Source organism: Chrysochloris asiatica, unplaced genomic scaffold (genome assembly GCF_000296735.1).
Source record: "Chrysochloris asiatica unplaced genomic scaffold, ChrAsi1.0 scaffold00039, whole genome shotgun sequence".
In the NCBI taxonomy this organism is placed as follows: domain Eukaryota; kingdom Metazoa; phylum Chordata; class Mammalia; order Afrosoricida; family Chrysochloridae; genus Chrysochloris; species Chrysochloris asiatica.
In genome coordinates, this window is record NW_006408557.1 from 14,520,622 (window position 1) to 14,535,045 (window position 14,424).

General features: G+C 45.0%; 1 protein-coding gene and 1 pseudogene across 1 annotated transcript; one reads left to right on the top strand and one right to left on the bottom strand.

Annotated features, from left to right (window-relative positions):
• Positions 1 to 726: 726 nt before the first annotated feature.
• Positions 727 to 2,928, bottom strand: CD93 (CD93 molecule). Its single transcript, XM_006860751.1, has 2 exons — positions 1,019 to 2,928; positions 727 to 751 (listed from the first exon to the last, which is right to left on the bottom strand). Exons 1-2 carry the CDS (start codon positions 2,926 to 2,928, stop codon positions 727 to 729), a joined length of 1,935 nt encoding a protein of 644 aa, XP_006860813.1.
• Positions 2,929 to 12,987: 10,059 nt separating this feature from the next.
• On the top strand, positions 12,988 to 14,049 carry LOC102820236 (annotated as a pseudogene).
• The last annotated feature ends 375 nt before the right edge of the window (positions 14,050 to 14,424 follow it).

Consider the following 14,424-nt stretch of genomic DNA (forward strand, 5'->3'; position numbering starts at 1 on the left):
CTTTTAGCTCACTTCAAACAAACTTTCTCGTTTTTTCCCTCCAAACTTCACTTGCAAATAAACCCAAGACTATTGGAAACTGAAGATTTCTAAACTCTCTGCCTCCTTGCACCCTATGCAATTAATTTTACTTCTGATCATTCGGGGGGATTTACATAATACAGAACTCAAGAGGACTTGGCACAGTAGATGCAAGAAAGTAAATGTATAGAAAACTTTCCAATCCTGCATATTTTCTCTTTGATAAAAGAAAACCAAAATATAAAAAGCCTTCTACTATAACTGACAATTAATGACCTAGTTTCTCTTCTACTAAGAGGAACACATTTCAATTCTAACAGACTGCTTTTTCTTCTTCAGGTGACGAAGGTAAACAGAATGGAAGCACAAAGGAAGGGAGCCCTGTTTAGCACCGGTCTTGATCCAGAATCAATGTGAAAAATCACATCTGAGTTTGAAAAGGGAGAATGAGTGAGTACTTTTAAAATCCACACAATTCCCTAAGTATCAGCCTACCATATAGCTTCCACTTTAGGGATACTACACACGTAGAAAATTCCTGCTAATTCCCAAGTTGACAGTCTTTTAAGGAGATGGTTTGCAACTGTTTGTTAAGACTCCAGTCCAATCTTTGGAAAGGATGAGATCCCTGCTTCGACGGCGTGTTTCAGGATCTGAGGATGGTGGCAGTCATCAGAAACTGAAAGGGTCTGGGATCATCTCCTGTCAACAGTCTGTCCCAGGCGTTGGACTATGGAAAACAAAAAAATGACAGATTGGAAATCCCTGGCTTCTTGCCATGTGTACATCTAGACCCACAGAATGTACCTATTGTAGATGAACACTCATCAGATTATGCTCAGAAGTGCCTCCAGATTGCCTAACAGGGATTTACTTTTCAATATCCAGTGTAGATGATATTGTTGGTCTTGGCCCTATTCTTGGTTTGTGCTATCCACCCATCTCCTTCTTCACCCTTACCCATGGGCTCTCCCACTTTCTATTAGGACTCTCTTACCTGTATTGATTCTCCACGGCCCTGCACTCTCCTCGCTCAGGAACCCAAGAGTAACTGTCAGCTGCATTGGGGTTTTTTTTCTCCTTTTTCAGAGCCTTTTTTGCTTTCCGCTTGCGATAGACTAGTAGCACTAGGGCTAAAGCCAGAAGGAGTAAGATGGCCACCACAGTGCCCAGGATGTAGAATAGAAGCAGCTTCTGTCCATCGTTGGTGTCTTCCATTTGCTTGGCCACAGAATCCTCTGCATGGCCAGTGGCGGTGGGGTGGCTGGTGCTGGACTCCACCCTGATGTCAGGGGGCCCACTGGAGGTCAGGGCCTTGGTTGGAGCATGGGTGATAAGGGTGTTGGAATGTAGAAAGGGTCTCTCTGTGATGGCTGCCTCTTCATAGATGGCCTCAGGGCTCTTGGGGGGATTGGATGTTATTGTAGATGGGGCAGTGGTCCCATGGTCTTCTTCCTGCAGTGCAGGCCCCCTTGACCTTGATCCAGAGGATGTATGATTGAGGGTACAGGATACACCATCGGGGGACAGCTCCCAGCCTGGTAGGCATCCGCAGTGGAAGGAGCCTGGGATATTGAAGCACAGGCCTTCACAAGGACTGGCCTCTGGGCCTGTGCACTCATCCACATCCTGGCACTGGGTGCCATCCTCTCCAGCCAATACGTAGCCCTTCTCGCAGGAGCAGTGGAAGGAGCCATCGGTGTTGGTGCAGGCCTGTGCGCAGGGGTTTCGGTCTGGGGCACACTCATCCAAGTCCCGACAGGTCCCCTCCTCAGGCTCATAGCCCACCCAGCAGACACAGTGGAAGCTCCCAAGGGTGTTGATGCACTCCTGGGCACAAGGTGAGGCCTGGCACTCATCCACATCACTACAGTCCAGCTCACTCAGGTCCAACTGGTAACCTAGTGGGCAGCGGCATTTATAACTTTCTCCCAGAGACCCGGGCTCGCATGTGGCCACCCCTTTGCAGGGGTTGGAGCTGCAGGGGTTTCGGGAGGTACAGGTCACCAGGTCGTCCAGCAGCCGGAACCCCGGCCGGCAGCCACAGCGGAAGGAACCATCACCCCCCTCGAAGCAGTCCTGTTGGCAGCCTCCATTGTTGAAGCTACAGCCCAGCTTGGAGCTGACACAGAGGGGACCCGAGGTGCCCCAGTTGAACACATCAGCACCTTTCTCCTTGCACAGAAAATAATGACTCTTCTGTGTATCCATATCGTCACACACCACGGAGGCCACTGAGGCAAAGGGCACGGCCTCCAGGGAGGAGCTGGTGGCCCGGAAGGGAGTGGTGTAGGTAACCTGGCCTGGACCTCCCAGGGCTAAGGGCTGGCACATGCCTTTGAAACTGAACTTGCAGACGAAGCCCTCGATGTTGCTTCCTGGGGAGCCATGGCTTCCGCAGGGGCCCTCAGACCACTTGGGGAGCTGGTTGGTGAGGTGTGGCAAGGACAGGTCAAGCATCAGGGAGACACATCGCTTGGAGACGCACGTGTTCTTGAGCTCTTTGTGCCAGTTAGAGTAGTGTGTGTTCCCCCCGCCACCACCAATCCAGCTGAAGCCCTTCAGGGGCAGGCTGGGATCCAGGCACTTGCTCTTCTCGCGCTGCAACCCAATCCAGAACTTGCCCATGCGCGCAGTTAGCTGTACCTCCGGCTGCAGAAGCTGGACTAGGACCTCCTGGATGTACCGTGCCTCCTCTGCATTTCTCACTGTGGCCAGGTTGCCTCCATTAGCACTGCAGTTGAGCTGGGCCTCATCCGCACTCAGCTTGCCCCAGTAAGCTGTATAACAGGCATCCCCAGCACACACCACAGCCTCACCTAAAGTCTCTGCCTCGGCCCCAGTTCCAGGCCGACCCAGGAGCAGCAGCGGTAGCAGGATCAAAGACATGCCAGTGGAGATGGCCATTCAGCCCCTATCTGGGCTCCTGGCTGTGCTCGGACAGGAGCTACCGACTTGACCAAAGCCTTTCTGGGGCAGAGGAGGACACAAAGGCTGCAGGCTCGTCACGTCCCCCTGACCCAAGGCGCATCCTGTGCTGTTATACTTCTTACTTCTCACAGGATACGGTGGTTTCCTGAAATGAATAGTTTTCTGACTCTTGTTGCCTCATTGTTGCTCATAAAAGGAGGCAGACAGCTGGCTCAATCACCGGCAAGGGCTGTGGAAACACTGCATAGGAGGCAGGGGTTGAAAGCGGTTTTGGCTTTTCCATGTGGAACTTAACTGACTTTGGGAATGTTCAGAACTAGAGAGACCTCACTTCATAACCCATAATAAAATTCCACACTGGTTAGCAAAAACAAAAAGAAAAGACAAACTCTGAGACTTGAGACATGAGCCCATTCAGCCTTTTTAAGAAGCAGCTTGGTTTTTCCTCTGCCTATCTCATGTTCTTCCATTAGGTTTGGAGGCTTTTTTTCTTTTAGTCCATGTGAACTCTAAATAGAGAGGCAGTCTTTAAATAGGACTAGGCCGTGGGAAAGTCTCAGTGTCTAAAACAATGCCAAGCTCCTCAAGAGCGTGAAGCCAAATTGAGGAAAATTCATGGTTTCCAGGGTTTTTATAGTACATATAATTACATCATGAGGTGGGGGGAGTCACGAAAAGCATGAAAAAAACAATAACACAAAAATGGCCTATATCATGATGACCTTGGATATGTACACTACCTCCCATGCCTTACTGAGTTCCTTTGTGGAGAAGGGTGACCAGCAGGGCCAGGAGCAAGACTCATGCCGCATACAAGTTCCTCCTGCTCAGCAATTCATCAAAACCTGTAAATCACCATCATAGACACATTTGCTACTGTGGACCATCATTGTTTAGAGGTCCCCAGAAGTAGACACTGAGACAGCACAGATTTTGGGGAAGCCATTGATACAAAAGAAGAAGTGAAAAAGGGAAGAGACCAATACAGATGACTTCATGAGCAGGTGATGTCAGAGTGCTTAGAGTTCAGCCAGTAGACACCATGGACAGCAGTACAGAATGAAACTCCACGTTGTTTGTGAGGCTGGCCCAGGTCTGGGCAGTGTTTCGTTCTCTTGTGCATAAGGTCTCCATAAGTTGGTACTAACACGATGACACCTAACAACAACAACATATAGAATTGAGCTATGATGTTAGAGAATAATTTTAAAAGCATTGTGGGCTGCCAAAAGTAAAAAATATCTGTCTTGGAAGAAATACAACCTTAGAAACTCCTTAGAAAGCAAGATGACCAGACTTAGTCTCTTATACTTTGGACATATTATCAGGAAGGCCTAGTCATTGGAGAAGGACATCATGCTTGGTAAAGTGGGCTGTCAGCAAAAAAGAGGGAGACACCCAATGAGATGAATTGGCACAGTGGCCACAGTAATGGGCTCAAGCATGGCAACAATTGTGAGGATGGTACAGGACTGGGCGGTGTTTGGTTCTGTTTGTTGTACATAGGGTTGCTATCAGTAGGAAACTACTTAACAGCGCCTAAAACAACAACTTTCTGCCTGCAAAGGTAGGCTTCATGACAGAAATGGCAGGGGAGTCCTGAGGACTGAGGAAGAAAGTATTACCAGAAAAATGGAATTTGGCTGAGTTTGACTAAAGGTTTAGAATATTTTGTATGCCACACTTTGAAGAAATCCCCCTCTGCAAGTTCCCTCCTTACGATGATTTGCTGTGTTTTACTTAGAGTGCAGATTGTATCAGACCTCTTTAAGGAGAATGTTAAAGTATGTGTGCCTGAAAGACTTTTTCTTGGCACATATTTGGACAGAAGCCATTTCAAATGTTGAAAAAGGATCAAATGCTTAACAACGTGGTCATAGCCCTGCACACTGCCTATACCTCTAATTGCAATCTGGAATCTCAGGGAGTGTTCTGAATTTTCTCTTTAGATAACTGAAGAAGTCTACTTCACACTGTGCTGGGAATAGACCTTTGAAGTACCACATATGGGACAGTTTAACCTCTCAGCTCTCCCGCAGCAGACTGATGGGTTTGTGGATTATTCAAGCATCTGAATTTGCTCTTTTTGTCCCCTGAGCTAACAATCGAATGAAGTAGGGTCTGGGAAGCACAATGAATTCTCACTGCACACAAAAGGGCATGTGCACAGTGAGTCAGCCCATTCTCTGTGATCACCACTCAAGGAAATATGAGGGGGCTTCAAAAGTTCAAAAAAAAAATGGACGTGTTTCATTATCTTTTAATTCCGTTCATTCATGAACATTTTGAAGCCCCCTCATACACTGAGCACCCAATATAAGCTCAGTGTTCCTCCAACGGAGGTGAAGACACAAGTGTAGGGCATTATGAACAAATCTGAAGGCAGACTCTGGGAGCAGGGACAGCTGCAGATAGAAGCAGGATTGTCACAGGGCTATCATTGCCTTTGTTTTGCTAAGTGAAGGATGATTTTTCAAAGGGAACTATGTTCCCTAACTGTGACCCAGGGAGCAGGAAATGCTGTAATCTGAGGTGAAGGTTAGGTATCCCAGAGAGGATAAGCTATGCTTTCCACAGGGCCAGACCAGATAATAATAGATGAAACATCTGCATATAATTTAAAGTACAAATAAAAAAGGGTTAAAAGTTAGCTACATCCTGAGCCCCATCCAGAACCTTCTGAGGTGGGATATTCCCACTAGAAAGGACAAGCAGACGAGCCTGGAATAGCTACAGCAATACATCTTCAAAGAAAGATCATCAGGAAAACCCCAAACAAAAATGGCAGTATGATGGAATTGAACTTGAGTCCCTCAGCTTTGTCACCCTATGTGATCACTTCAAGTTTTTGCATACAATGAAGTAAAGTGGGAACTAGGAGAGGTAATATTTTTGTTTGAGGCTTGCAAATTTAAATTTATATTTAACTGAATCCAAACAACATTTTTGGAGTCTTGGTGTGGTGCTGTGGGTTAATGTGCTAGATTGCTAGATTGGTTTGAACCACAAGGTCGGCCATTCAAACTCAGCAGCCACTTCTCAGAAACACTATACAGGGTCGCTATGGATTGGAACTGACTCAGTGGCACTTAACAACAACAACAACAAATATTTTTATAATTAAAATTTAAATGTTTATTTTAAAACTCAAACCAAATAAAGAAGAATCATTAATGTTAGTCCCTACATGCTTATTGCTAAAATTAACTTTGCTGCACAGAGGGGTTGCATTGATCCCTCAGGGATATGGTTCTCAAAGTTGGGATGGGGAGCCAGGAGGAGGGCAGGGAAGGTCTTTGAAAGGACATAATACATCTACATCACATTCAAAATTTGCTTTACCATATACGAGCTATTATGGCCACTGATATATTACTGAACCTCTCTGTGGATAATTAAATGTCAAATCTCATGGAGTTTTGTTAAGATTAAATGAGCAAATTCCTGTAAAGCACTTAGAACAGAGCCTGTGATAAATGCAAGCTTCTGCCCCTATAGGAAAGGAGCTCTGGTAGCGTAGTGGTTAGGAGTCGAGCTGCTAACCTCAAGGTCAGCAGTTCGAAACTACTAGCTGTTCTGTGGGAGAAAGATGAGGCGTTCAGCTCCCGTAAAGATTTATAGCCTCGGAAACCCTGTATAGGGTTACTATGAGTCGGAACTGACTCCACGGTACTTAACAACAACAACAACGACCCCAACAGGAGGAGTCCTGGTGTGGCACTGGAAGGATAAGCACTGGACTCTTAACAGCAAGATCGGTGGTTCAAATTCACCAACTGCTCCTCAGAAACCCTGTAAAGGATCACTATGAGGAGTTCTGGTGTGGCACTGTAAGATAAAGTACTGGTCCAAAAGGTTGGTTTGAAATAAAAGATCAGCAATTCAAACTCACCAGACTCTCCTCCAAAACTCTATACAGGATCTGACTCAATGGCACTTAACAACATATTAACAATGAGTATAGCACTTAACAACTTGATAGCACTTAACAACAACAACCCCAACAGGAGACTGCAGAGCCTAGAGACCAACTAAACCCAGGTCTAGAAAGATAGGCTTCTCACCTCAACCCTGCCATTTACTAACTTGGTGACTGCGATCTATCTTCAACCTTTGGAATCTCTGTTTTCTTGTCTGTAAAGTGGGGAGAATAACAGTAATAATGTCACTGTGCAACTGTGAGGATTAACTTAAATTAGCTAGCAGCTATAATGGAGTCCTGGTGTAGCGCTGTGGTTAATGTGCTGGACTGCAAAGTTGGTTTGAACCACAAGGTTGGCAATTCAAGCTCACCAGCCACTCCTCAGAAACTCTATACAGGGTCATTATGGATTGAAACTAACTTGACAGCACTTAATAACAACAACAACAGCTGTAAAGTGACTCATGTAGGGACTGGTGTATAGCAGACACTCTGTAAACAACAATTTCTGGTGCAGGGAGTGAAAAAGCAAACACCATACTTGCAGGCCGGCCCCCACAGAGAAGGAAATGAAAAGGAAGAAATTGTTCGATTATGTTTACTCAAGATTTGGGGCTTTTATTTTTCAAAAGCTATCCTAACTTTTGGGGTTCTAATGTGGTACTGTAGGATAAGCCCTGGACCCCTAACCGCAAAGTCAGAAGTTCAAACTTACCAGCAGCTCCTTGGAAACCCTATAAAGGATCACTATGAGTCAGAACGCACTTCTCTATACTTACCGCCATCCTAACTTTTGGAGTCTTTGCTTGGGTCTTTAACAAAGTAAACATTCTTCTCAGGGCATTGACAACTTTTTCACATTTAGTAAATAATCTGTGCAATTTAACATGCACAATATTTATAGAAAGTTTGGCTGGCTGAATGATGTTTTCAAGATGGACCTGCACTCATCTGTTGGAAACTGGCTTTGATATGCATCAGCATCTGGGAAAAGATGCATCACAAAAGGAAACAGCTCAAAGGGACATTTTTACATATGCAATCTCCAGTGACAAACCTGCACATGGAATATATATCGTAAACCACGTTTTCAGTGTGGGCAATTTTCAGGACTATTTGGTTTCAATGAGTTTTCATAACAATTTAGCCCTACTTGGGCAATATAATGCCATAGACAAAAAATAATCTATTTAAGCTTAATGTCAAGATTCAATCCAGCATGAAAATGAGAACTATAATATTACAGTACTTTGAAAAAACAAATAACTTAGGTTGAACACATAGAGCTGCTTTTCAGAGCAAATTTAATTTTATTTTGGAAACTGACTAGAAAATGTTAGGGTGTTAAAATAAGGATTCAGGAGGAAATTAATGGCAGAAAAATCAGTTGAACCATAAAACTTCCAAATACAAAGAACAGGTAGGGTGGATATAGGCAAAATAAGAAAACTATGTCCTTGTGCATCTGGAACCCAGTGGGTTTATTAACCCTCCCTCCCTATTCAGCTATCTAGTGGAGTTTGTTAACATTCAGCTATTTCAAGCTACCCATTCACTTCCCCCTGAACCAGTGTTTGGCACAGGCACAAAACATCACCGGATAACCCCAAAATGGGACCACAAGGGCAGACCTAGTTCTCAAACTATGATCCTGACAGAAAGGTAGACATCTTTGCAACAGAATCCATTTTGAAATTTTTTACTTCATCATGGAAGCCAGATGGACATGTAGCATGAGAAAACAAAAACAAGGGAACAGTACGCAGAAACAGAAATGTGTAAACAGGAAAACCTGCCCTTTAAAAAAAATCTAGCAGAACTGCCTCTACAGCTTAATTTCTCACTTAAAAAACCCTTAGGAGATGGGGATAAGACTCTTGTGGTTCAACAGTGAACCATTGCTATCAGGACTGATTGTGAATTTTGCAAATGTAAAGGTAGAACATTTTGTAGCAAATGGAGGGGAGTGGTTGATCTTGCAGTCCAGGAGCAGAGGACCCTGGGGCCATCAAGGGAGAAGAATGGAATGTGTGACCCTATCCAGAGCAGCAGCATGCCAGAGATGGAGATAGAGACAATGACATAGAGAGATGGAATGACTGGGGACTCTACTCTCAAGGAAGGAGAGGGGTTGTGTGCTGGCGGTCAGGGAGCAGGCTTGCAGGGTATGCCCTTTGGTTGGTTTAGTGGTTATATATTCCTGAGTGCTTCGGTGTACATCCAAAAAAAAAAAACCCAGAGAGAAAGGAAGCAAATGCTGTTGAATGATGATGCATGGAAATGATTGTAATCATTGCAATGAAACGAAATACGATAAGATGAATGTAAAGCCGATGTTCTCCCATATAAATTATCATTCAATTCACAAAAACTTTAAAAAATAAATATACCCTTAGACTGTGAACAGGAAGAGGAAAGATATGCTGCCTGCGGCAGCATGTCTTCCCTGCAGGAGGCTCTGCTGTCGATGGCACATCCCCCCTGCAGGTATTTCCATACTACAATAAAGCTGTTTAATATTATATTACATGACGCAGTCCAGTATTTGAATCAATGGATACAGCACAGTGGCATGAGGTGTCTTTAACCCTTGTGATGTGCCTGGGCATCTCAGCATATACTCAGTAAATTCTTCCACCTGCTGCAAGCCCACAACATCCAGGTAACCCAGTTTGAGTTATCACCCAATGCTCCTGCTACTGGGGTCACCAGTGGTGGGCTCAGCATCATGCAAAGTTTTCTGAGGTATCTAGAGCCAGTTACATGGTTACTTCAATCTGCCCTGCAGGGTCAGTCAGAGGCTGAACTTTGTTTGTAGGGATGAGGGAAAAGAGACCACCATCTGTTTTCCATCAGTAAGTGTCTTTCCTCCTGGTTCCAGTCAGGAAATTTATGCACCCCTAGTTTGGGGGGCACAAACCAGCTGGATCCAAAGGTGCAGCCCCTGTGTAGGAACAGGGCCTCTCTTCTTGAATGGGAGCAGAGCATCTGGAAACAGATCATTCAAGCCCAGCTACATGATGGTGGGCAGGAGTTTTCACCCTGCAGAAGGTTGTTCTTGGGATTCTGTGTGACCCTAGAGACAAGATTAAGTTACTCCCTGGATTCTGGTCTTTCAGGTCTATTTACACAGGAACCTCGTTTCTCCCCAGGGACCTGATGCATGAAGCCTTGTTTTCACAGAGGTTCCCAGTGAATTCTCCTCTCATTCCTGGTCCAAACTTAGTTCTTAAGACAGAAATTCAGCTTTCCTAGGCCTTTAATTGTCATCTATGAAAAAATGAGAGATATAAGTTAAAACCACAAAACAGCAAAACCAAGTTAAGTTGGGCACAATACAGCATCATTGCTGTCACAAGTTTGATGAATATGTGGTAGTTAGTGCTTATGATTTGACTGCAAATAAAGTTGCCTTAATTAAACTGACTTGCATTCAGTCATCTTGAAGATAAACTAGGTAGCTTTGTTATATTCATTTATCTAAAAATATAGAACATCTTGCCTTATACAAGCTGCTATGTTTGTGTCTCTATCTCAATGTCACTGCTTCTTGAAATGAGGCAGGATGTGAGGAGGGCAGGCCAGGCAAGCAGGAGAAGGTAGGAGCAGGTCTGTCCCACAGCCTCATGTAAGACACACAAGCGCTGGCAGCTGAGATGGATATAAACCTGGCATGGTAAGAGCCAGGAGCAAAATGACAGAAGAGAATCTTTATTATTTGCTGTTGTTATGTGCCATGGAGTCGGTTCTGACTCGTAGTGAGCCAGTACAGGGTTTCCGAGGCTGTAAATCTTTACGGGAGCAGAAAGCCTCGTCTTTCTCCCACCGAACAGCTGGTAGTTTCGAACTGCTGACCTTGCGGTTCACAGCCCGATTCGTAACCACTACGCTTTATTACTTAGGCATTCTAAAATAAGGAGACAATGTTTTTTAAACTTTATATTGTGAATTGGATGATGTTTTACAAAGCAAATCCATTTTTCATTCAACAATCCATACATAATTTTGTTTCCCATCTTTGAATGTAAGCCCCACAATGTAACATCACTCATCCCACTCCAACCCTGTTTCCTACTTTCTTTATTCCTTCTTTCCTAACCCTTCCTGCCTGCTGCACTCCTCCTTTGCAAAATGCAGCCCTTTTGATCTTGAATAGGTGATCTTTCTAAGAAATGAATACCTCCCTAGTGTTATTGTTCATGTATGTCATAGACCTATTTTTGTCTAAAAATTGAGCCACAAGGGTGAGTTCAGTCTAGGCCTGAAGGGTGACTAAGGGTCTTAATCTTGATGGTTCTACCAGTCTTTATTCCACTAAAAAGCCTGGTTGTTCCATGAGTTTGAGTTTTGTTTCACATTTTTCTACCACTTTGTTCAGAACCTTCTAGTTCGTCTAGTCTCAAGGTCATGGAGACTGAGGCATGCATGATCTGTTAGTCCTTTGGATTAATCATTTTCAGTTGCTATCCACCAGAGTGGAATGCAGAACAGTTGATGTGTAGATTATATTGTACCAATAAGGAACCCTGGTAGCGTAGTGGTTACGAATTGGGCTGCGAACCGCAAGGCCAGCAGTTCGAAACTATCAGCTGTTCCGCGGGAGAAAGATAAGGCTTTCTGCTCCCGTAAAGATTTACAGCCTCGGAAACCGTGTACAGGGTCCCTATGAATCGGAACTGACTCCACAGCACATGACAACAACATATTGTACCCATAACCTTAATGATCCCCAAGACTATGATTTGAGCCTCCAGGCTCAGTGACTTACTCCCTCAAGGTATCTGGTTATGACTAAGAAGTTTTTTAAAAATGTACCCCCTGTAGGAATTACAGGTAAGTTGCTGGACCGCTGACCACAAGGTTAGTGGTTCAAACCCACCAGCCACTCCTCAGGAGAAAGATAAGGTTATCTGCCTTTACAATGCTCCTGTAAAGATATAAAGTCTTCGAAACCCTGTATATGGTCATTACAAGTCAATCTTGACTTAATGGCAGTGGGCTTTTGCTTTGGATTATGCTATCGTCATGGTTACGAATCAGGCTGCTAATCTCAAGGTCAGTAGTTCAAAACTACCAGCTGTTCCGCAGGAGAAAGATGAGGCTTTCTACACCCATAAAGCCTCGGAAACCCTGTACAGGATCTCGTGGAGTCGGAACCAACTCCACAGCATAAAACAACAACATATACTGTAAGATTGGCAGTTCAAGCTCGTCAGTTGCTCCTTGGAAACCCTATACAGGGTTGCTATGGGTCGGAACCAACTCCTCGGCACTCAATAACAACAACAACAACATGCTATATACTATGAGGAGTCTTCAAAAAGTTCATGGAAAATATGTATTATGAAAAACTATACATGGATTTCTTTTTTTTTTTTTTCTGCACCAAAATAAACCCCTACTAACTTGTTTTACCATGCCCAAACAGGCTCTGTTTCGAGGCACTTAGAAGGATAAAGCATTCATTTGAAAAGATCCCCTGTCAAAGCAACATGAATTCTGCTAAAATTGAAGTCGAACAAACATCAATTTATGTATACACGTGGTTGGAAGAAAGATGAAGTCATTAATGCTTTATGAAAAGCTTATGGGGATAATGCAGCATAGAAAACAGCAGTTTACAAATAAATAACTCCCTTGGAGAAGGGGCAAGATTATGTTACAGATGAAGTCCTTAGCAGCAGGCCATCCAAGTCAACTACTCAGAAAACTTTAATCTTGTTTGTGTCCGAATTGAAAAGGACTGACGATTAACAACAGAAGCAATCGTCACTACGGTGGTGGTGGTGGTGGTTGTGTGCTGTTAACATGGTTCTCAATCACAGAACCTGCATAGGGTTTCCAATGCTGTAAATCTTTATGGAGGCAGATAGCCTCATCTTTCTCCTGCAGAGTATCTGGTGTACTCATACTGCTGACCTTGTGGTTAACAGCCTAACACATAACCCATACACCACCAGAGCTCCTTAATAGCCACCATAGACATCTCAGTTGGTTCTGCTTACAGTTGAACAAACTATCCACTCAGTATGTGTCAAAACTGTTGCACTGAGACAGTTCCTTGGAGAGTTCTTCTTTCACCAGGCCCCAGGCTTGGAGTGCCTTTCTTCCCCATGGCGGGACACCTGACTGCCAACTTTGCCTTCTCACCCCCACCAGGTGGTGGAGGTGAAGGGCCTGGAGGGTCAGGGCCAGAGTCAGGCTGGACTGACCCTCAGACCTGGCTGAGCTTCCAAGGCACTCCCGGTGGGCCAGGAATTGGGCCAGGGGTTGGACCGGGTGGTGAGATGTGGGGCATTCCCCAGTGCCCCTCGCAGTACAATTTCTGTGGAGGCATGTCATATTGTGGACCTCAGGTTGGTGTGGAACTGCTGCTCCAAGGTGGCCCAGAGACCCCTCAATCTGAGGGTGAGGAAGGGACTTGGATTGAGACAAACTCCGAGAAGCCTGGAGCTGCCCCACCTGCTGCCCTGAAGCTGAACATAGAGAAGATGGAAGAGAACCATGAGGAATCCCAGGACATCAGAACAAGACAGGAAGCCCTGCAGCAGTGTGCTAAACTGTTAAAATAAAAGAGGATCACCCTGGGGTATAACCAGGCCGATGTGGGGCTCACCCTAGGAGTTCTCTTTGGGAAGGTGTTCAGCCAAACAACTATCTGCCAGTTTTGAGGCTCTTCAGCTCAGCTTCAAAACTATGTGTAAGCTGAGAGGCCCCTGTTACAGAAGTGGATGGAGGAGGCAGACAACAATGAAAACGTCCAGGAGATATGCAAAACAGAGAGCCTCCTACATCAGGCAGGAAAGACAGAAGAGGATAAGCATTGAGAACCCAGTGAGAGGCAGTCTAGAGAACCTGTTTCTGCAGGTCCCAAACCTTCACTGCAGCAGATCAGCCACATCATCCAGCAGCTTGGGCTTGAGAAGGACGTGGTCCGAGTGTGGTTCTGTAACTGGTGTCAGAACGGCCAACGATCCAGCAGTGACTACTCCTTCCGAGAGGATTTTGAGGCTGCTGGGTCTCCTTTCCCAGGGGTACCAGGGCCCCATTTTGGTACCGCAGGCTATGGAGGCCCTCACTTTACTACTGTGTACTCCTCAGTCTCTTTCTCTGAGGGGGCAGGCTTCCCCTCTGTCCAGGTCACCCCTCTGGGTTCTCCCATGCCTTCAAACTGAGGTTCCTGCCCTTCCCAGGAATAGGTGGCAGAGGAAAGGGGAGAGGCTGGGGAGACAGGACCCTGGGCTTTGTACCAGAGCTTCTGGGGTTAAGTTCTTCCTCCGCTAAAGGAAGGAAGGAATTGGGAGCACAAAGGGTGGGGGCAGGAGATTTGGGGGGTAACTGGTTCAAGGGAAGTTGAAATTCATTGATGCTCTTCATTTTATCCCTCATCACTCATAGTTTTGTTCTTAAATAAAGAAACCAGGGAGATAGCAAAAAACAAAACAAAACAAAAAAATTGTGCTGAGATCAGCTGCAAAGTAGAGCAGAGATTTCAATGGACGATTTAAACAATAAGGATTAAGATTCTGAAACATTTTTTGAAAGAATAG

Coding starts and splice junctions, on each gene's coding strand:
- CD93 (XM_006860751.1), bottom strand. CDS start 2,928: ATGGCCATCTCCACTGGCATGTCTTTGATCCTGCTACCGCTGCTGCTC. Junction 752..1,018: donor GCCGTGGAGAATCAATACAG/GTAAGAGAGTCC, acceptor TGTTTTCCATAG/TCCAACGCCTGGGACAGACT.